Below are 22,165 nucleotides of genomic sequence, written 5' to 3'. Positions count from 1 at the left end.
TCAGAAATTGCTCCTGGCAGGCACGGGGGACCATATGGGATGCCGGGATTCAAACCGATGACCTGTGCATGAAAGGCAAACGCCTTACCTCCATGCTATCTCTCTGGCCCCCAAAAGAGGTCTTAATGTAATAAAAATTGGTGTCTTCTGTGTTCTGTAAGGTAAGGTAAATATTTTAAGACACATTTACTACAGCTCAAATTGTCACTATTTGGGGCTACCCCCAGTGGTGCTTGGGGACTAGTCTTGGCTATGCTTGAAGTTGTTCCTGTTACTATTTAATGACCATATATATGGTTCCAAAGCCAGCTGCTTAGCCATTTTACATCTCTCTAGCCTCAAAAATTGTTGAGTTTTTTTGTTTTTGTTTTTTTAATTTTGGAGGGTTTTTGATTTTGGGTTTGGGGCCACACACAGTGGTGCTCATGGGTTACTTCTGGCTCTGAGCTCAGAAATCACTCCTGTCGGGGCAGGAGACCCTATGTGATGGAGGGATTGAACCCAGGTCAGCTGCATGGAGGGCAAATGCCCTTCCCCTGTACTATCACAACAGCCCTCAAATTGTTATTTTTAGAGAAACACATTTAGGGACTGAGGATTTGGCTTAGTGGCAGGGTGCATGCCTTGAATGATAGGGATTTTTTGTGTTTTATTTCTGTCACTGTACCAAAAAGTAGTTTATAGAACATGTGTTAATGTTTAGTAACAAATATAGCTTTTGTTGTAAAAGAAAAAAAGTATTGGATAAAATAGTATTTAACTTGAAATTACATGAAAGCATAGTGTTACTTTTGAATGCTTTCTTGCTTACATTAGTAGGTAACAACTTTAATAATATTTTCAGGTGTCTTCATTAAAGAAGAACGTGGGTCAATTTAGTGGCTTTCCGTTTGAAAAAGGAAGTACCCAGTATAAGAAGAAGGAAGAAATGTTGAAAAAGTAAGTTATTTTTAATCACAGTATGTTTCGACCCATGTGTTTTCAATTTGCTTGTATTAGTGGTTTGGGTTTTTTAGTGTTTTGTATTTGAGCCACAACTTCTAGCAGTCATTGCGTAGGTTTAAATCCTAGGTCTGTGCTCAGGGATTGATTGATTGATGTTGACAGACCTTGGGGACCATATAGAATTCCAGGGATTGAACCCAGGTTGACTGCATGGCAAGCACCTTATTCACGGTACTACTCTACCCCCTCAATTTACTTTAAAATATTTAACTGGGTCGGAGTGATAGCACAGCGGTGGGGTATTTGCCTTGTACACTGCTGACCCAAGACATGTTTGGTTCAATTCCTGGCATCCCATTTGGTCCCCGAATCTGCCAGGAGCGATTTTTGATTACAGAGCCAGGAGTAACTCCTGAGCGCCTCCACGTATGGCCCAAAAACCAAAAAAAGAAAAAAAGAAAAAGCCTCTAATCATATATTTTCTGTAAGAATTGTTTTTAATTTCAAGACCTGATATGTCTTAATAACTTATTTTGGAGTGCTCATTACTTTCTAGTAAATACTGGATTGTGCATTCATGGGTGCATGTGTCTGTCTGTCTGTATCTGTGTATCCATGTATAATGTATATTGTTTCTTAGAATAAATTATTGAGAGTCCAATACAGAAAAGGTCTAAAGGAAAGGAACGTACAAACTGTCAGTTCTGCCTGCCTGCCACTCTTCTATCACTTAAACTGTTTAGCAGATAATTTGATAGAAAGTCTTTCTGGGGCCAGTGTTACAATAGTACAGCAATTGCCTTGCACACAGCTGACCCAGGTTCAATCCTCAGCACCCCATATGACCCCCTTAGCCCCACCAGGAGTAATTTCTGAAGGCAGAACCAAGAGCAATAAGTCACACACTGGGTATAACTCAAAAACCAACTTAGTTGTATTTTTATTTTTGATTTTTGGGTCACACCCGGCGGTGCTCAGGAGTTACTCCTGGCTGTCTGCTCAGAAATAGCTCCTGGCAGGCACGGGGGACCATATGGGACACCGGGATTCGAACCAACCACCTTTGGTCCTGGATCAGCTGCTTGCAAGGCAAACGCCACTGTGCTATCTCTCCGGGCCCAGTTGTATATTTTTATCATTAGATTATAAAACATAATTTAATTATGCTTTAATTATTTAATTTAAGTTAAATTATAAATAATAAATTAAAAACAAGTTATAATTTGCTTTATTTGGCCACATGTGGCTGACCACGTACAAGGCAAACACTGCCTGCTGTACTATCACTCCAGCCCCATAATTATATTTTAAACTAATCAAGATTTTGAGAAATAATTCTATGATTCGGAAACATCTACACTTACATGTTTATGTATATAGACCAGCTTGATAGGTTGTCTTTTTATTGTGAAGAATGTTTGTAAACCTTATGTAATTTCTGTTTTTTTCCCATTTTCCTTTTTAGATTTAGAAATGCCATGCTCAAGAATATCTGTGAGGTTCTTGATTTGGAGAGGTCAGGCGTAAACAGTGAACTGGTGAAGAGGATCTTAAATTTTCTGATGCATCCAAAGCCTTCTGGCAAGGTGAGAACCAATTTTTATTACTTCGTTAACCACTTATAATACCTTTCTTATGAATAATTACCAGCATTGTTATCAACATCTAGACAAAGAATATAATTCCATTGATATTGCAACAGTTTTTTTAAATAAAAACAGTCTAAGAAGCATAGGGATTTGATCTCCATATTCTAAAAAGGCCGAGATTAAGGGAAAAAAAGCTAAGAAGTGTAATATCAGGTAAGACAGAAAATACGAAGTTTGCAAGTTTATATGAAAGCCAGCAGGAAAATAGGAGAAAATCAATTGGGAAGATGCTGGCTGGTAAGGGGAACCAGTAACCAGAAAATCCAGTTGATGATATATTAGAAATAGATATTTTATAGATCGTGGAATAAGCTTGTGGAAAGTGAAAAAAGCTAACTGAGGTCTGGAAGCAGGTTTGGTGCTGGCTGTCTATGCATCCAAGTCACTTTCAACATCACAGATAGTTCCCTGAGTCTGTCAAAAACAAGCCCCAAGCACTGCTAAAGTCACCCACCCTCCCACCACACCACACCCCCTGAAAAAAGATTTCTCTTAAAATTTTGATTTTTTTTTATTAAAATAATTTTTTGGGGGGGGCTCAGTTTGAAAACTCATTTTCATACTCACTTTGAGAGAGAGGATTGTAGAAGGCTGGTTTATTTTTTTGGGCTTTGGTTTGGAGCATTCTGGTGGTGATGAGGGTTCACTACTTACTGCTTTGTTGGTAAAGGGTCCTCCCATTAGTGTTTGAAGCGCCTGGGCCTCAGGCATGTGCTCCAGCTCTTTGTTTGTTTGATTTGTTTTTGTTCGTGGGCCACACCTGTTGATGCTTAGGGGTTACTCCTGGCTTGGGGGAACCCTATGGGGGTGGATCGAACCATGGTCCGTCCTAAGCTAGCGCCACTGCTTTGGCCCCCATGCTCTAGCTCTTTGAGTTACATTCCTGATTCCTGACCAAGAATGAATGCTAAAGAGATGCAAAGGATGTAGGAGTCCCAGGGAACCCTGCTATTGAGGAAAGGACATGAAAATTTGAATTCTGAAATAGTTACGGAACTTTGTTTTCAGGTAAAGAATTTTTGTCTTGGGCCCGGAGAGATAGCACAGCGGCGTTTGCCTTGCAAGCAGCCGATCCAGGACCAAAGGACCAAAGGTGGTTGGTTCAAATCCCAGTGTCCCATATGGTCCCCCGTGCCTGCCAGGAGCTATTTCTGAGCAGACAGCCAGGAGTAACACCTGAGCACCGCCGGGTGTGGCCCAAAAACAAAAACAAAAACAAAAAAATTTTGTCTTGTACCAACAAACCCAGAGTATAGTGACCTTGCTTAGTGCTTTGAACTTGGATTTTTATTGTGGTAAAATTGCTCTATAATTGAGTTTCAGGTGCACACGATTGAAAATTCACGTGTATATGTTACATCAATTTTACACGTGCCATTGCACCCTCTCATTTTTCCCCCTTTTTATTAACTAATAATTGGTCTTATAGTCCAAAAGCTTATGTTGTCATTATTGACTTTATCCATATGTACATATATGAAAATATACAGCACTTGATTTTATCTTATTTTACCACATGCTGTTTCCTGGTCAGCCATACAGGACAAGATAGAGGCTGTCCTTTAGTAAATAGCTTGGGAGCATGACATTATACAAAGCTGACACTTTCTTTTGTGCAAGTGACAGCTGCCTCTAAGAATAGGAGTTTATGTAAAAGAAATCATCTGTGGTTTCACTAGTTTTAAGTGAGAGAGCTTAAGTTTTTGGGTTTTTTTGTTTTGGTTTTTTTTTTTTTTTTTTTTTGGTTTTTGGGCCACACCCGGCATTGCTCAGGGGTTCCTCCTGGCTGTCTGCTCAAAAATTGCTCCTGGCAGGCACGGGGGACCATATGGGACACCGGGATTCGAACCAACCACCTTTGGTCCTGGATTGGGCTGCTTGCAAGGCAAACGCCGCTGTGCTATCTCTCCGGGCCCGAGAGAGCTTAAGTTGCCACTAATGTTTATAATTTCATATCTTATGATTATAGTATGGGATTTTCTGTAACTCTTCTACCTATTGTAGAAAATTAAATAACAGAAAAAGAAAACAAATAAAAACAAAAAAAAAGAAAATTAAATAACAGACGAAAATGAAAACAAATACCCTTTAGCATACTGAGGATTCAAATCTGGGTCAGTGGGGTGCAGGGCAAGCAGTTAAACTAGTGTTTATTGCCTAGCTCCTATTTCATAGTTTTCTATTTTATTTTGGGGACCACACCCTATGGTGCTCGGGATTTACTCCTTGGCTTCATGCTTAAGGATCACTCCTGACAGGGATTAGGGATCCTTTGGGGGGTTAGATATTCAACCTGAACGGACTCTATGCAAGATAAGTGCCCTGCCCCCCCCCCTTACTGCCTCTCTATTCCCTACGGTTTTCAATTTAAGAAGTTAGCAAATACGACCCCGGAAAACATTTAAAAATTAATTTAGCTAATTAATACAATCAAATCATTTCTCTCATGTGATCCGCTTTTCAAATAAACATGATTTGCATATCAAAGCCATAGCCATGCATTTTATTTTGTGGTTTTTAATTAGTTTCATAATTAATATGCTGAACACATGCAGCATATTTAGAATCATTACTGAGACTATAATCCTGACATTATTGAAAGTAGAGCCCAGAGGTAATATGAATGTAAATCACATAATTCATAAATTAAGGATGTGTAAAGTGAGGGGTTATTTCCTTTAAAAAAATAAAGTTCCGGGGGCCGGGCGGTGGCGCTGGAGGTAAGGTGCCTGCCTTGCCTGCGCTAGCCTAGGACGGACCGCGGTTCGATCCCCCGGCGTCCCATATGGTCCCCCAAGAAGCCAGGAGCAACTTCTGAGCGCATAGCCAGGAGTAACCCCTGAGTGTCACAGGGTGTGGCCCAAAAACCAAAAAAAAAAAAAAAAAAAAAAAATAAAGTTCCTCTCTCAGATAATACTTTGAAAGATTTCAAAACAAGGAACACCTGGTAGTAACCATTTGAGTGCAGTTAAGAATGAAATAATCACAAGTCTCAAAACATCTTCATTAAAAAAATTGAGCTGTGAGGCCGGAGTGGTGGCGCAGGGCATAAGGCAACTAACTGCCTTGCACGCGCTAGCCTAAGACGGACCTCAGTTTGATCCCCCAGCTTTTCATATGTTCCCCCAAACCAAGAGCGATTTCTGAGAGCATAGCCAGGTGTAACCTGAGCGTCACCAGGTGTGGCCCAAAAACAAAAACAAAAAAAAAATAGGAGCTGAAGTTATTGTATACTTAAGCTTCCCAATAAGAATGCAGAAAATAGGGCCCGGAGAGATAGCACAGCGGCGTTTGCCTTGCAAGCAGCCGATCCAGGACCAAAGGTGGTTGGTTCGAATCCCGGTGTCCCATATGGTCCCCCGTGCCTGCCAGGAGCTATTTCTGAGCAGACAGCCAGGAGTAACCCCTGAGCACCGCCGGGTGTGGCCCCCCCACAAAAAAAAATGCAGAAAATAGGCTTTATTTTGTTTTAGTTTTTGGTCCATACCTAGAACTACTCAGGACTTCCTCCTGGCTCTGCACGCAGGGATCACTCCTGATGAGACTCAGGAAACTATATCAGATCCTAGGGATTAAACCCTAATCTGCATACAAGGCAGATACAACCCACTGTACTGTCACTCTTATCAGCATTTCTGGAGTTGTCTAGATGTTTAGAACACAATAAAAGGATAATGGTAATGCAGAGATATTTTGAAAACTGAATTATTCTCTAGGATAAAGGTTAAGATTGATTGACTTGGAAACGTGATGCCTGATTGTTCTTAATTTTCGCAGCCATTGCCAAAATCTAAAAAATCTTCTAGCAAGGGTAGCAAAAAGGAACGGAATAGTTCTGGAGTAGCAAGGAAAGCTAAGAGAACCAAATGTCCTGAAATACTGTCAGATGAATCTAGCAGTGACGAAGATGAAAAGAAAAAGAAAGAAGAGTCTTCAGATGATGAAGATAAAGAAAGTGAAGAGGAGGTAAAAAAAAAATTTTTTTTTTCCAGCTTCTTTCTGTGGTGAAAATAAAATATCCATTACCTAGTAGATGTCAGTAGAAAACAGATTCTGGCAACTGCCTTGATATCATACTGATTTTTTTTTTTGGTCAAGGACACAAAAATAGCACTTTAACACTTTCAAACACTTTTATTTTTTTCCCTGAGTGCAAGAGTTGGAAAATGATGAGGTTGAAGGGCTGAGAAGGTGACGGAGCAGTAGATATAGTGCAAGCATCCTCGTAAGTGAGGCCCTGGGTTAGAGTGAAGGGTGGGCTTGGAACTAGATCTTGAAGCCCAGTAGGTAAATGGGACGGGTTGGAGAGGTGGGCAGGAACACCTGCCGTGAAGGAGCAACAGGGCATCACCAAGGACTGGCAGTGGGGGGGGTCGTTTCAGGATGCGTTTCTATTTTACAATTACCGCTTCACTTTATTTGTCGATGTAAAATAAATGATTTAAGGAAACTTCAGTTGGGGGATTGCTTAACAGCAATTTTGCGCTGAAGTTGATTAAACTTCATATCAGGAACACATGCAGTTCTCTTTCACTTTTGATTCCTTGTAAAAAGAGAAATTGGATTCTCCAAAGTGAAACTGAGATGAAAGCGGCTCTGAGGGTTTCGTGGGGCTGATGTCACACCCCGCTGTGCTCAGGGATTCAGCCTCGCTGTGCTTTGGAGTGAGCGAAACTTGGTCATGCTCGGAGGAATTGATCGGTTGCTGAGGATTCAGCTGGCATGGGCTCAATTTTATTTTCTTCTGGGATATTCTTAACGTTTCAGGGATTTTTTTTTTTCAAGAGCAGATAATTAAAAGACTTAGCGGTAATATCTAAAACAGGAGTTTCATTTCCTCATGATAGAGTGCACTGACGGGCAGATCAAGAAAAATTTCAGGGTGCCAGTGGTACAATAGTACCACCTTATAAAATAAGGTGCTGGCCTTGCCTGCTGCCAGCATCCCCAAGCACCTCCAGGAGTAATTTCTGAATGCAGAGTCAGGAGTAAAGCCCTGAACATTGCCAGGAATTTGAGCATCGCCCAAAAACAAAGAAAGTACGTAGGCTTTAAATACGCCATCTCTCTTCCTGAAGCATCTCTTGTGCATTTAAACTCAACCCTGGTCAATGCATCCTTGTTCCAGAGAGGAAGGACCAAAGGCAAACAAAGGCTTCCCTCCTTAGGCAAAGATCAGCCTACACAGCACAGGCTGGACCTGTTACACATCACATTGCAAGGAAAGCTGGAAATGAGATCTTGTTAACTTTCCTGCTACTAGAGGAGAGGAAGGCACCTAAGTTATGGGACACCAGGCATTTGCCAGCTTAGGGAAACTTGCTCTTAGAGCTTTTGGTAAGCTTATATTTGCACCATAGGGAGATTTACCTAATAGTAGAGGGTGAATGTGTTCATCGAATTGGTGCTCTGCCTTATAAAATAGGAATTCTCCCCATGCTAACAAACCATTTTGAATGACAAAGCTATAGATTAAGCATCTTGTTGGCATTAAGATCCAATTCAAAGCTGATTTTTTTTTTTTTTTTTTTTTTTTTGGTTTTTGGGCCACACCCGGCAGTGCACAGGGCTTACTCCTGGCTGTCTGCTCAGAAATAGCTCCTGGCAGGCACGGGGGACCATAATGGACACCGGGATTCGAACCAACCACCTTTAATCCTGGATCAGCTGCTTGCAAGGCAAACGCTGCTGTGCTATCTCTCTGGGCCCTCAAAGCTGATTTTTTGTTTTGTTTTTGGTTTGGTGCCACCTGGTAATGATTGGGGATTCCTCCTGGCTCTGTGCTCAGAAATTACTCCTGGCAGTGCCCAGGGTACCATTGAGATGCTGGGGATCGAGTCTAAGTCTGCTGCTTGCAAATCAAAGGCCTTACCCACTTCAGCCCTCCAGTTCAGAGTCGAGTTGGAAGGCAAGGGCAAAGGTGAGCTGATGTTCACTGGAAGGCAAAGTTCTCCCCGTAACTTGGCCACAGAACTTGAATTACGAAACTATATAGTAAGACCTTTTATTAGAAGGCAAAGTTGAATAATCATATAACCTATCTAGATTTAAACTTCTTTTTGTAGTCAGCATTAAAATACAAAGCTTGGGACCCGGTGTCGTGGCTCAGACCAGAGCACATTCTTTGCAGGTGGGAAGTTCAGCTCTGTCGCTGGTGCTATGAAACCCACTCACTGCGCACTGCTGGGAGTGACCCCAGGGCAAACAAGTATTGCCCGTTCTTGACTCTTGGTCCCAGGAATTCTCTCAGCCAAAGTTGTGAAAAGAATCTTGTATTCGAAGCTAATTTTTTATTTTGTCCGTCTGTTCTCCCAGTGCAGCCTTTCTGCTGTGAGGACAGGATTCTGGTTCAGACAGGCGTCTTTTTTGGAGAGCCTCCTTCAAGAGCTCTGCTGCCTATAACACATAGGTAAGCCTTCTCGCCAGAGGATTTTGTTTTTTTTTTGGTTTTGGTTTTTATTTTGGCTTTGGTTTTTGCCATCCTCCAAAAAGGGCTTGTGTTATTCCTCAGATAGATTCTAATACCTTCATGGTATCAGATGTGGGAATACCCCTTTAGATGAAAATATATTCGGTCTTCTTAAAAATTTAGATTGTAGTACATTGTGCTGTATAAAATTAAAGGCAACTGTCACTTGTTATGCTTCCCTTGAGAATGACAAAAATATAATGCTGATGGTAATAAAAGGCTCACAGCATACAGTACTTTAAAAACAAATCCCATGGCATTTAGAAACTACTTTTTTTTTTCTTTTTCTAATGATTTTTTTTTTTTGGAGGCCAGAACTGGTGATACTCAGTGGTTACTCCTGTCCGAGTTTCGGGAATCCCATAAGTCCCCTGGGCATGCCAGGAGACATTCCTGAGCACATGAGCCAGGGCCAACCCCTGACCATCACCTAGTGTGACCAACTTTGAATTAGAACCAACTCCAACAAAATGTCTTAACCTATTGTTTTGTCATTGAAGATTTGTGTTCTGGTTAGGAGAGGGGAATTCTTACTTTATAAGCACAAGACTAATTAGATAAACATATTCATACTTGGGGCTGGAGAGATAGCATGGAGGTAAGGTGTTTTTGCCTTGCATGCAGAAGGTCAGTGGTTCGAATCCCGGCATCCCATATGGTCCCCTGAGCCTACCAGGAGCGTATTTCTGAGCATAGAGCCAGGAGTAACCTGAGTGCTGCCGGGTGTGACCCAAAAAGGAAAAAAAAAAAAAAAAAAAAAAAAACTCTACTACTAGGTAATACTTCCTATGGTGTATTTATAAAAGTTTACCAAAAATTTGGGGCCGGAGTGGTGATGTAGCGGTAGGGCGTTTGCCTTGCACTCAGCTAACTTAGAATGGACATCTGTTTGATCTCCAAGCGTCCCATATGGTCCCCCAAGCCAGGAACAATTTTTGAGCGCATAGCCTAGAGTAACCCCTGAGCGTCACAGGGTGTGGCCCAAAAACAAACCAAAAAAAAAAAAAGTTGACCAAAAATTCTAAGATCAAGTTTCTCTGACTTCGAAAACACTGTTTTGTTTTGACCATACCTCAGTGCTTACAGGAGCCAGGTGGTGCTAGGGATCCAAAGCCAAAGCCATCTCCCTGGCCAGAACAGATAATGTTCTCGTTCTGAAGATAGTGTTTACTTTCAGAGCTTGTCAGGAATAATGATTCAACCAGTGGAACCTCGTGGGAGGTAACAGTTTGAATCTGAAAGGATAAACTGCATAGATGGGCACAGTGAAAGGGATTTGGAGAAAGTGTCTTCTTAAAGTTGGATTAAACCAAGGCCTTTTCTAGGGGTTGTGTCACACACACACACACACACACACACACACACACACACACACACACACACACCACAACCACCTATCACAGAGCGTGGTATCCTTATTCTGTATTTTCACACACACACCACAACCACAACCACCTATCACCGAGCGTGGTATCCTTCTGTATTTTCACATACACACACACACACACACACACACACACACACACACCAACGTGGTATCCTTATTCTGTATTTTCTGGAACATTTATATCATTAGTAGCATTTATACGTGAATTGGATCAAGTTAAATTTAATCATAATGAAGCTAATTATGAAAACCCCTACTTCAGGGGCTTTAAGAAAGGCAAGGCGTGTTAGTAATTTCTACACTTAGGAGGCAGACTGGGCCTAAAACTCTTAGTTCTAAGACACTGTTGGCTCCTGTAGGTGCTCAGAACCATTTTCCTCGTGTAATGAAAAAGCATTTTGTCTTTGGGTCTTCTTGGGGGTCAGATTTCATTTATTCGTTTTTGCTGCTTCTGTTTACAAAAACGGGCCTCCCATAAAGTAGACATGAATGAACTGCGGGCAGTCAGGTTCTGTGGGTCTATACTACAGATGAACGAGATTAGTGCTTCTAATGAAAAATGTGAAAGCAATTATGGAGTGTAGTCATGAGTGGAATTTAAATAGAGAAAGGGAAAGCAAAAGAAATGAAGATTTGAAAGCTTGGGTAAAATGTAAGTGTATATGCTTACTTTCCTTCTTGGCTCTCCCAGAGAATACATTGACCTGTTTTCTTACCCTCCATGGTTTGTCCCTGGTTTGCTAATGCCAGTGTTTGCCCTTCGAGATGCCCATTTCTGAAGTTTCCTAATTGCCCCATTTCCAAGTTTATTTCCTAACAGCCAATGAGGTTAGGAGCTTCTGGTGAAGGGTGCTCTTATGACTGCTCAAGAAGAAACTTAGACGAATTAAGACTCCTTTGGCCAGGTGTAGCCCAAAGCCAAAATAATTTGAACTTTAAATGAAAGCTTTACTGGGGCTGGAGCAGGTAGTAACAGCGGGCAGTGCAAGCTCTTGACTTGTACGTGGCTGACCTGGCTTTGATCCTCGACATTACCGAGGTACCCCGAACCCCTCTTAAGTATAAAGAAAGAGCCCAGGATCCAAGCTCACTTTGCTGAGTTCTTACCTTGAAGGTGTCATGGAATGATTTGTACCATTAAAGGCAGTAAAATTTGGAATCATGTTTCTTAAAGAGATCCAGTTGTTTGTGGGTCCAGATCTATCTAGCAGTAAGCATGGTGACATTATGCTTAACAGTGTTGAAGTCTGTGTTACTTTCTTTGTTTTCTTTTTTGGACCACACCTGGTGGTTTCAGGGCTACACTTGGCAGTAGTTGGGTGCCTTTCCCTGAGCTTATTTCTCCTTTCCCTCGCTCCTCCCTACTCTTCCAGATCTTTTTTTTTTTTTTTTTTTTTTTTTTTTTGGTTTTGGGGTCACACCGGCAGCGCACAGGGGTTACTCCTGGCTTTATGCTCAGAAATCGCTCCTGGCAGGCTCAGGGGACCATATGGGAGGGATGCCGGGATTCAAACCACCCACCTTCTGCATGCAAGGCAAACGTCTTACCTCCATGCTATCTTTCCGGCCCTCCCAGATATTTATTATTTATTAATTGGTGTTTGGATTATGCTCTGTGATATCCTGGCTGTGCTCGGGACCATATGGGATGCAGGTGATTAAACCCATATTGGCCACAACCAAGACAAATGCCCTCTTTTGCTGTACTCTTTTTTTTTTTTTTTTTTTGGTTTTTTTTTGGGCCACACCCGGTAACGCTCAAGAGTTACTCCTGGCTATGCGCTCAGAAGTTGCTCCTGGCTTGGGGGACCATATGGGACACCGGGGGATAGAACCGAGGTCCATCCAAGGCTAATGCAGGCAAGGCAGGCACCTTACCTCTAGCGCCACCGCCCGGCCCCAAGTCGTACTCTTCCAGTTCTTACGGGTCCAAATTCTATCTTTGACTAACATATCTCTTACATATAAATTAGTGGTCGATAATACTTTATTCATTTTGTTTGTTTTTTGGGTCACACCTGGCTGTGCTCAGGGGTTACTCCTGGCTCTGTGCTCAGAAGTCACTCCTGGCAGGCTCAGGGGACTATGTGGGATCCCAGGATTTGAACAAGGGTCTGCCCTGTGTTGGTTGCATGCGAGGCAAATGCCCTACCACTGTGCTATTGCTCCGGCCTCTATAATACTTTCTTCTGTATGATTTTAATAGGCCTTTTAGAGCTTGGTATGATTCTTTGTTCTTGGTTTAGGTGACACCTGGTGTTCAGGGCTTAATTCCACCTCTAGTAGAGATCATTCCTGGCAGGGCTTGAAGGACCAGACCCTCTGGGGTACTGGGGATTGAACCCAGATTGGCTACATGAAAGGCAAGCACCCTGTCTGCTTTATTATTGCTCTGGACCCCTAGTGTGATTCTTAAATTAGGTGGGTACTTAATAAGCTTAATGCTTTTTTAGTCATGGGAGACATGATGGGCCATTTCACCCCTTTTTTAGCAATGCCACTATTTGGAATACCTTTAAAAATTAGGAAATAGGGATGGACCCGGGTTTGGTTCACAGCATCCCATATGGTTCCCAAGCCTGCCGAGAGCCACTTCTGAGTGCAGAGCCAGGAGTGTGGCCCAAAAACAACAACAATAAAAGAGGAAATAAATCAAAATAACCTCTAGACAGCAAAAAATCCAGGTAAAACCCACAGACACTATTTTCAGTAGTTTTTGAATGTATTTTAAATGTATTTTTTTTAATGTATTTAAATGTATTTTTAGGGCAGCAGGTAAATAATAGCTAGTTATTTCCGGGGCCGGAGAGGTAGCATGGAGGTAGGCGTTTGTCTTTCATGCAGGTTGGTGGTTCGATTCCCGGCATCCCATATGGTCCCCTGAGGCTGCCAGGAATCATTTCTGAGCATAGAGCCAGGAGTAACCCCTGAGCATTGCCGGGTGTGATGCCAAAACCAAAATAAATAAATAAATAAAATAATAGCTATTTCCCAGGCCAGTTTGTTGCCGAGACAGTGTGTGTAGGAGCTTCTGAATTTACATCCGTTGTGCTGGTACTAACTATAATGACAAACTCTGTAAATAAAGACAAACACCAGAATCCACTGAACTTGATTGATACCTGAGCCCACTTTCTTTTGAAGAGGGTTGCTCTATGTGTTTTTATTTTCTATAAAGGTAAGTCTAGTCCAGTGTTTGTGTCCTTAAAAGCAGCTTATTGGTGGGGGCTGGAGTATCTGCCTTGCGCACGCTAGCCCAGGACAGACCATGGTTTGATCCCCCGGTGTCCCATATGCCCCCCCCCCAAGCCAGGAGTAACCCCTGAGCATCACTGGGTGTGGCCCAAAAACCAAAACCAAAAAAAAATAGCTTATTGACTTGAAGCCATAGCGCAATAGAGCAGGTAAAGCATGAGCTTTGCATGTGACAGACCCGGATTCTATCCCTGGTACCTAAATGGACTTGCGTGTGGCCTGGGGAGATCGTGAACACCGAACCAGGATTAAGTCCTGACCACCGCCAAGTGTGACCCCAAAACAAAACAAAAATTTTAGTATGTTAGATTTAGAGGTTAGTTAGAAGAATAAAAGCATTTGTAGAAACGTGTCTATTGAAAGTAAGTTTACAGGGATCAGAGTGATACATAGTATGTAGGACATTTGCCTTGCACACTTCTAACACAGTTTAGTCCCTGGCATCTTCCATGGTCTCCCAAGCCTGCCAGGAGTAACCCCTAAGTGCTGCCGGGTATAGGGCCTCCCCCCCAAAAAAAATCAGTGAGTTTGCAGTCATGTTGGTGTATTGTAAAGATTGGATTGTGGTTAATTTGCTTTTGTAGGATGCTTTTTTTGTTTTGGGGCCACACCTGACAGTTCTCAGGAGTTACTACTGGTGGGTTTGGGTGACCATATGTAATGCTGGAGATCAATCCCAAGTTGGCCACGTGCAAAGCAAGTGCCCTAGTGATAATGTCCCAGGGATTGAAGTAAGTTTAATCACATCATTTCTGTTGGCCCCCCCCCCTTTTTTTTTTTTAATGGTTCTTTCGTTCATACCTGTCATTGCTTGGGACTGACATTACCTGACATTACTCCTGGCTCTGCACTCAGGGATCAAGCCCAAGTCAGCTTTATGCCAGGCAAACACTTTTCTTTGTATTTTCAAGCCTCTTATTTTAATTTTTTGTGGAGAGAGGGAGTATTTACGGTTCCCTCCCGGTGATTCCTGGCATGTGGTTCAGTGTAGGAGCCTGATCTACCCCGCTGTGGAACCTGCATTAACCAAGTTACTGGTGCAATGCTGGGAGGATCCCTGGCTATATATCCACCCAGTGGTTATTCAAAGGACCGCCTGGTGTTGGGAATCAGGTCAGCATCAGATTCATGCAAATTTACTTCTCTACTATACCCAGCCCTTAAAATTTTGATCTTTGCTTGTAAGATAAATATCTTACACTGGTTTTGTTTCACCATGTGTGAGTTTAGTGTTTAAGAAGGCGGGTTTGGGGGCCGGAGAGATAGCATGGAGGTAAGGTGTTTGCCTTTCATGCAGGAGGTCATCGGTTCGAATCCCGGCGTCCCATATGGTCCCCCGTTCCTGCCAGCGATTTCTGAGCCTGGAGCCAGGAGTAACCCCTGAGCACTGCCGGGTGTGACCCAAAAACCACAAAAAAAAAAAAAGGCGGGTTTGGGATCAGGCAAAACTTAATGAATAAGAAATAATGGCATTATAAGCATCAGTACTAGTCTCTGGACAAAGATGCTTTGTGCATATTTGTCATCTAAAAAATTTAGTGGCTAATCTATCCAGTGTTTAAAATATATTCTCTAATTCTGTTGAGGGGGTATAGAGGATTAGAGGAATTACGTGAATCTCATTGTTGTGCTTTGCTTTCCTTTTCAACAGCCACCAAAGAAGACATCTAAAAAGGAAAAACCTAAGCCGAAAACCACTTCTAAAAGTAAAAAGTCAGCCAAAAATGCTAATGTTAAAAAGGCAGATAGCAGCACCACTAAGAAGAACCAAAATAGTTCCAAAAAAGGTATGTCAGGAATGATAGTGGTTCCAAGAAATTTAAGGATACTTTTTTTTTTTTTTTTTTTTGGTTTTTGGGTCACACCTGGCAGCACTCCTGGCAGGCTCGGGGGAGCATATGGGAATGCCAGGATTTGAACCACCATCCTTCTTCATGCGAGGCAAATGCTCTATCTCCATGTTCTCTCTCTAGCCCAATTTAAGGATACTTAATGTGCCTTAAGATGTTTAGATTTGGGGGCCGGTGAGGTGGTGCTAGAGGTAAGGTGTCTGCCTTGCAAGCACTAGCCAAGGAAAGATTACGACCTCAGTTTGATCCCCCGGCGTCCCATATGGTCCCCCCAAGCCAGGGGCATTTTCTGAGCACTTAGCCAGGAGTAACCCCTTAGCATCAAACGGGTGTGGTCCGAAAAACAAAACAAAAAAAAACAAGATGTTTAGATTTGGTTTGGGGCCCATATCCAGGCAATGCTCAGAAGTGTACTCCTGGCTCAGCACCCAGGAATCACTCCTGGAGGTGTTCAAGGACCAGAGATTGAACCGGGTCAGCTGCATGTACAAGACAAGCGCCCTACCCACTATACTGTCACTTTGAATCCAGGATCTTAAGTTTTTATATCTTTATGGAAAACAGTTAAAGTAAAATGAACATTGTGGGGCAACGTCACATACCACCAGTGTCTTATTTACATTTTGAAATTGAAAAAGACTGAGGTGGGAGGCAACACCCAGCAGCCCTTGGACTAGGACGACTGCTGCCGGCAAAAAAGGGCTGAGCCCGTAGAGCTCTTACTGGCCCCATCACTTTATGTTTTCTAGGCGACTTAGGGTATTTCTAAGTGATTTTTAGATATGTTTTCTTTTGAAAATATGATAAATGCTTATGGAAATCCCTATGTTGGATCTTAATTTATTTTGTGACTAAAAGAAAATTAAGGTTCTTGAGAGATTGTGCGGTGGTGCCGATGCCTTCCATGTGGCATTTGATCCCTGGTCTCCCATAGGGTCCCTGAGCATCGCTGGGTGTGGCTCCCAAAGTGGGTTGATGGGTGTATTTTTTTTTCTTTTTTTTTTTAATATTTTTATTTTGATCATAGTGGTTTACATATTGTTGACAATAATATTTTAGGTACATATTTACACAAAATCAGGGGGGATTCCCATCACCAAATTGTCCTCCCTACACCTCCGTTTTTGTCCTACCTCCCATTTCCTCTTCCCTCGTCTCCAGGGCGGCTAGAATATTTGGTCCCCTCTGTATCTAATCTACTACTTAGTAGATGGGTGTATTTTTAATTCTAATATAATAACTTTACTTTTAGAAAGTGAATCTGAGGATAGTTCAGATGATGAACCTTTAATTAAAAAACTGAAGAAGCCTCCCACGGATGAAGAGATCAAGGAAACAGTGAAGAAATTACTGGCCAACGCCAACCTGGAGGAAGTGACAATGAAGCAGATTTGCAAAGAGGTAACTAGACATGCTTCCATCTTGCATTCTTTTTGAGAAGTCATTCATTCCTCATCTGAACATCCTTTCCTTCTCACTGAACAAATTCCTATGAACTGGGGTATGCTGACATTCATGTATGTGGGTAATCCATGCTGAATAAACAAGTTCTGGAGTGCCCCTTTTGTGAAGTTCTTAAACTTTGTCTTAAAAAATTAAAATGATGGTCTTGGATTAGAATTTCAGAGAGACTGTATATAACAGATCAAAATTGGAAGATTTTAGAATCTACTTTCTTATGAAAAGGAAACTAAAATTTGAAACATTGAAGATTAAATATTCATTTATTTTTAATTTTTAGGCACTCAGTGTACCTCTTAACTCAGGCACTCACATAAATATCAGTGATTGAGCAGAAAATCTATTGGTTTGTAGGTTTCTTCTTGAGTAGTGAGAGACAGCTATTGAGTAACAAAGAGTTCAGAGTGCCAGGCCTATGTTCCAGGAGAGCAGTAATTACCATATTTTTCGTACCATAAGATGCACGCACACACACATACCTTAAGTGCGTCTTTTTTTTGGGGGGGGGGGGGTTTGGGCCACACCCGGTAACGCTCAGGGCTTACTCCTGGCTATGCGCTCAGAAGTTGCTCCTGGCTTGGGGGACCATATGGGACACCAGGGGATCGAACCGCGGTCTGTCCAAGGCTAGCGCAGGCAAGGCAGGCACCTTACCTTTAGCGCCACCGCCCGGCCCCCCCTAAGTGCGTCTTATGGAACAAATGCTGCCTGGAGCCGAAGCTTGAGTGCAGGGGAGGAGAACATTTAAAAAATGTGCGTCTTATGGAACGAAAAATATGATATATACCGTAGAATATAAAGTACATACTTGGGCTTCATCCAGGGGGGAAGGGAAGATCTGGAGAAGTGCCAGAGTCCAGCCCTGTTCAGGGACAGTCACCATGGGAGGAAGGGCAGTGGCCAGTCGCAAATACCTGTCTAATGCTAATCAAGCCTAAACAGGGTCTTCCATCTCAAAAAGGGGTGTGGGGGGAGGAGAAATCTATTAAGAGTTTGTAGAGTGGAGCCCAGTAGTTAACTTTTTTATTCTCTGGCAGTGCTCAGGATCAAACTCAGGTCCTCACAAATTTGGAGCAAGTCATTTATTGTTTTTTTTTTGGGGGGGGGGGTTGTGGTTTTTGGGTCACACCCGGCAGTGCTCAGGGGTTACTCCTGGCTCCATGCTCAGAAATTGCTCCTGGCAGGCACGGGGGACCATATGGGACGCCAGGATTCGAACCGATGACCTTCTGCATGAAAGGCAAACGCCTTACCTCCATGCTATCTCTCTGGCCCGCAAGTCGTTTATTGTTGAGGTGCATCCCTAGCCTCAGTGAATAGGTGACTAGCAGAAAATTAAAATTGGAAGGAAATCTCCATAGAAGTTAGACTTAAAGTTACTTAAAGAGTTTTGTAGATTTTATATATGTGCTATTTATCATTTTCCCCCCTCTGGAAACTAATGGGGAGTTGAAGCTGAATGTATTACTGATAGGGGGCTTGATACAATCAGATTTTTAAAAGTCTTCCCTGGGGCTGGTGGTCATTATCTTAGGACCTATGAGTAAGGAATGAGAAATTGCCAACAATCCAAAATCAATAGTGTTGTCTAATCCTAGCCATTTATCAAGGACTAATCCAAATGAAATAAAGCCAAAGAATGAACGGGTTTTATTCCGGACATTTTGTGATGGGTTAGTTGGAGCATACAAATGGGAGATAGGATTTAAAGTGTGCTTTAAATTCAACTCTTAACATTACTTTTTGTTTTCATTGTAGGTATATGAAAATTATCCTGCTTATGATTTAACTGAAAGAAAAGATTTCATTAAAACAACCGTTAAAGAGGTAACTATCTACTTTTTCCTCTTTGATCCCTTTGTGAAACAAATCATATCCAATAACTGCATTGGATTTGTTGTCTCTTCCCAAGTAATAGTACTTAGAAACTTTAGGGTCCACTACTTTTTGTTTGGCTGGTTTTGGGGTCACACCCAACACTGCTGGCAGGCTTCAGAGTCCATATGGGATGCCAGGGGTTGAAACCAAGTCAGCCACATACAAGGCAAATGCCCTAAACACTGTGTAGGGCCTGGAGAGATAGCACAGCGGCGTTTGCCTTGCAAGCAGCCGATCCAGGACCAAAGGTGGTTGGTTCGAATCCCGGTGTCCCATATGGTCCCCCGTGCCTGCCAGGAGCTATTTCTGAGCAGACAGCCAGGAGTAACCCCTGAGCACCGCTGGGTGTGGCCCAAAAACAAAAAAAAAAAAAAAACCACTGTGTTAGTGTTCCTGCCACCGAGGGTCCACTCTTGACATGATGCTGGTCAGGCCCTACATTGTAGGGATCCTTAGGCCACCAGTGTGATTCAGGGGACCATGGATTGTTGGGGATCAAACCCAGAACAGGCACTAACATGTCCTCTCTAAACAGTATTTAGCTATTAATGTGCTAATAGCTTCTCATTTTTTGCTTTGGTTTTGGAGCCTTACCCCACTGTACTCCGAGCTTACTTCTGACTCTGAGCTCAGAGATCATAGCTGGTGGGCCCAGGGCCATATGGGGGCTGCTAAGGATTGAGCCCAGGTCAGTCACATGCAAGGCAAGCCTCAACCCCATCACAGCTTTTATGGGATGGGGGTTGATTTTTTTTTTTTTTTTTTTTTGGGCCACACCCAGCGGTGCTCAGGGGTGACTCCTGGCTGTCTGCTCAGAAATAGCTCCTGGCAGGCACGGGGGACCATATGGGACACTGGGATTTGAACCAACCACCTTTGGTCCTGGATCGGCTGCTTGCAAGGCAAACGCCGCTGTGCTATCTCTCCGGGCCCGGGGGTTGATTTTTGAGTCCCATGCAACAGTGCTCAGGAGTTACTCCTGGCTTTGTACTCCAGAATTATTCCTGACCATATTCAGGGGACCCTATTGGGTGCCACGGATCAAACCTAGATTAAATGCATGCAAGCCAAGCACCCTACCCACTACACTACGGCCCCAGCCACCACACCTCCACATACAGTAATTTTAAAAAGACATTTATGTCAGTTTAGTTTTGCATTTAAGCCTAAGATTTCCTCAAAATAGATATGCTTTCCATTTATATTTTAGAATCGGAAAGTCTTAATTTTAGGGTTAGGATTAAGGTGGGGTTCAGGGCCTGAGCAGTGATGCAGCAGGTAGGGAGACTATCTTAAATGTAGACAACCTGGGCTCAAGGCCCGTCAACCCTAGGTTCCCTAAGCAGAGTCAGGAGTAAGGCTCAATTAAGTAGCACTGAGTGTGACCCCAGAAACAAAAACAAGAAGGCTCCTTGGGGCACAGGAGTCTAAGTGTCCCTCGGGGAGATAAGCGTGCATCCTGTCCACAGTTCATTCGGCACAGCTGTGCTCTAAGCAAGTCCAGCCAACTTTCCACGGGACTCACGTAGCGAAAATGAAAGGCAACTTTATAGTCTATTTATGTATTTAATAGTTTATGTTGAATGCAGAAACAATGTCCTCTTTCCTTGCAGCTAATTTCTTGAAACAGAGGACCGAGACAGAAGCCTATTCCCATGGATTTGAAGATCGGATTTATACGATCATACCAGCAAAGAGAATGTATTTACTTTTCTAAATCCTTGCAAGCGTTGTGTTTGTAAAATTTAATGCTGACCTTTTCATTTCGAGTGTTACTTAAGTTTGCTGTTTTAAATTGCATTTCTCTGCAGTTTTTAGTTTCAAGTTTTGCATGGTAGTAATTGTTCCTTGCTTTTATAGTTGTATTTTGTACATTTTTTTATTTCCTTGTAGAAGGTTATAGATTTCTGAGCGGTTGCCGTTTTTAGTGAGCTTCTTATTAGCTTAAAGCATACTTGTAATCAAATAGAACAGGAAGTATTATAATAGCAATTAACATGCAGAGACAGTTGCAGTATTTCGTATATGAAATTATTTTGAATACACATCTGGCTGTGTGTTCATCATAGTAAATTCATACAAGCTTTAGCTGTCCAGATGACTTAACCAGAACTTCACTCCTGCATGTGTATATAAGTCGGAGTGTCAGCATGACGGAAGTGAAAGATGTTATTTTTGTATTTTTAAGACAAATTTGTTGTACATAGTTTTTTTATTTCTTTTGTGCAGATCAATTTTTAAAACTCATGGGTATCTTTACATGAAATGTCAGTGTTCAGCCAGATGGTGTAACAGGGCAGTGAGCATCAGAATTCAGTGAAGAAAATGCTGGGGGGAAATGGATGGTTCTCTGCTTTGCCTGGGAAAGTGTCATCGACTGTAGTTTTAGTGTTAACTCTGCAAGTGTCTGTAAATAACTTTTATATTTAGGGTAGACCAAAAATCAACACTTCAAAAATTTGGGGACAAGTGGGATTACGTAAAATAGCACATTTGGCTTATAATAAATTAGGTGATTTTTATTAAGTCTTCCTCCATAAAAGGCTAATATTTACAGGAGACCTCGCCTCCTTTATAAAATTATGATGAAAGCACCAAGTATTATAATGCCAGAAAGTAATGGTTATGTCTGACACATTACTTTAACCTTAAAGAAATGCATTAGTAGGACCGGGTTGTTGAGTTTTAAATGGATGGCTAATCAGGATCCTGTGTAACTGGACAACTCCTGAAAAAGACAAAAAGAATTGTGTCTTTTAAATTGACTATATTAATGATCAGTTTATGAAATCTAAATTTTAAAGGATGCTGCTTGTGAGAGAAATCAATTGAGTGTTTAAAATAAAATTGCTTCTTAGAACAGAAATACATAAAAGTAGTATGATTGTTAACAGGTACTTTCAGTTTTGACTAGTTTCTTGATAAGGTTTTTTAAAACATTAAAAATAGACTCCATACAAATGAATGAATAAAACCACCAAGAAAGAATAAACTATTGGCCTTTGATTTTAAATATCTAGTTTATTCCTAATAAAACCTTGTCAATAAAAATTTAAAAAAAAAATCAGTGGTTTTGTTTCTTTTATTTCTTATTCCAGACTCTGCCTACTTTATGAGGGTTTTATTTTGTTTTGGGGGCCACACCTGGTGATGCTTAAGGACCATATGAATGCCAGGGATTGAACTCAGGTGTGCCATGTGCAAATTAAGCTCCTTACTTGTACTATCTCTCATCCCCATTTAAAAAAAAATGTTTAACCAAGCCTGTTGT

The 22,165-nt window shown here is 42.0% G+C and overlaps 1 protein-coding gene across 2 annotated transcripts in view; it reads left to right on the top strand.

The window, feature by feature from the left end:
* The window catches only part of DEK (DEK proto-oncogene), a 28,251-nt gene extending 6,951 nt beyond the window's left edge, over positions 1 to 21,300 (top strand). The window contains exons 4-10 of one of the 2 annotated variants that reach the window (XM_049765267.1): positions 845 to 939; positions 2,411 to 2,531; positions 6,372 to 6,560; positions 15,357 to 15,492; positions 16,808 to 16,956; positions 18,775 to 18,843; positions 20,508 to 21,300. In XM_049765267.1, coding sequence (XP_049621224.1) covers positions 845 to 939; positions 2,411 to 2,531; positions 6,372 to 6,560; positions 15,357 to 15,492; positions 16,808 to 16,956; positions 18,775 to 18,843; positions 20,508 to 20,519 — 771 coding nt within the window. In that variant the 3' untranslated portion in view covers positions 20,520 to 21,300. Of the gene's footprint in view, positions 1 to 844; positions 940 to 2,410; positions 2,532 to 6,371; positions 6,561 to 15,356; positions 15,493 to 16,807; positions 16,957 to 18,774; positions 18,864 to 20,507 lie in introns of both variants that reach the window. The other variant, XM_049765266.1, reaches the window with a different exon arrangement.
* The last annotated feature ends 865 nt before the right edge of the window (positions 21,301 to 22,165 follow it).

Source organism: Suncus etruscus, chromosome 18 (assembly GCF_024139225.1).
Source record: "Suncus etruscus isolate mSunEtr1 chromosome 18, mSunEtr1.pri.cur, whole genome shotgun sequence".
Classification (NCBI taxonomy): domain Eukaryota; kingdom Metazoa; phylum Chordata; class Mammalia; order Eulipotyphla; family Soricidae; genus Suncus; species Suncus etruscus.
Note: the sequence above shows the minus strand (reverse complement) of the source record. Positions and strands in the feature narration are given on the sequence as shown.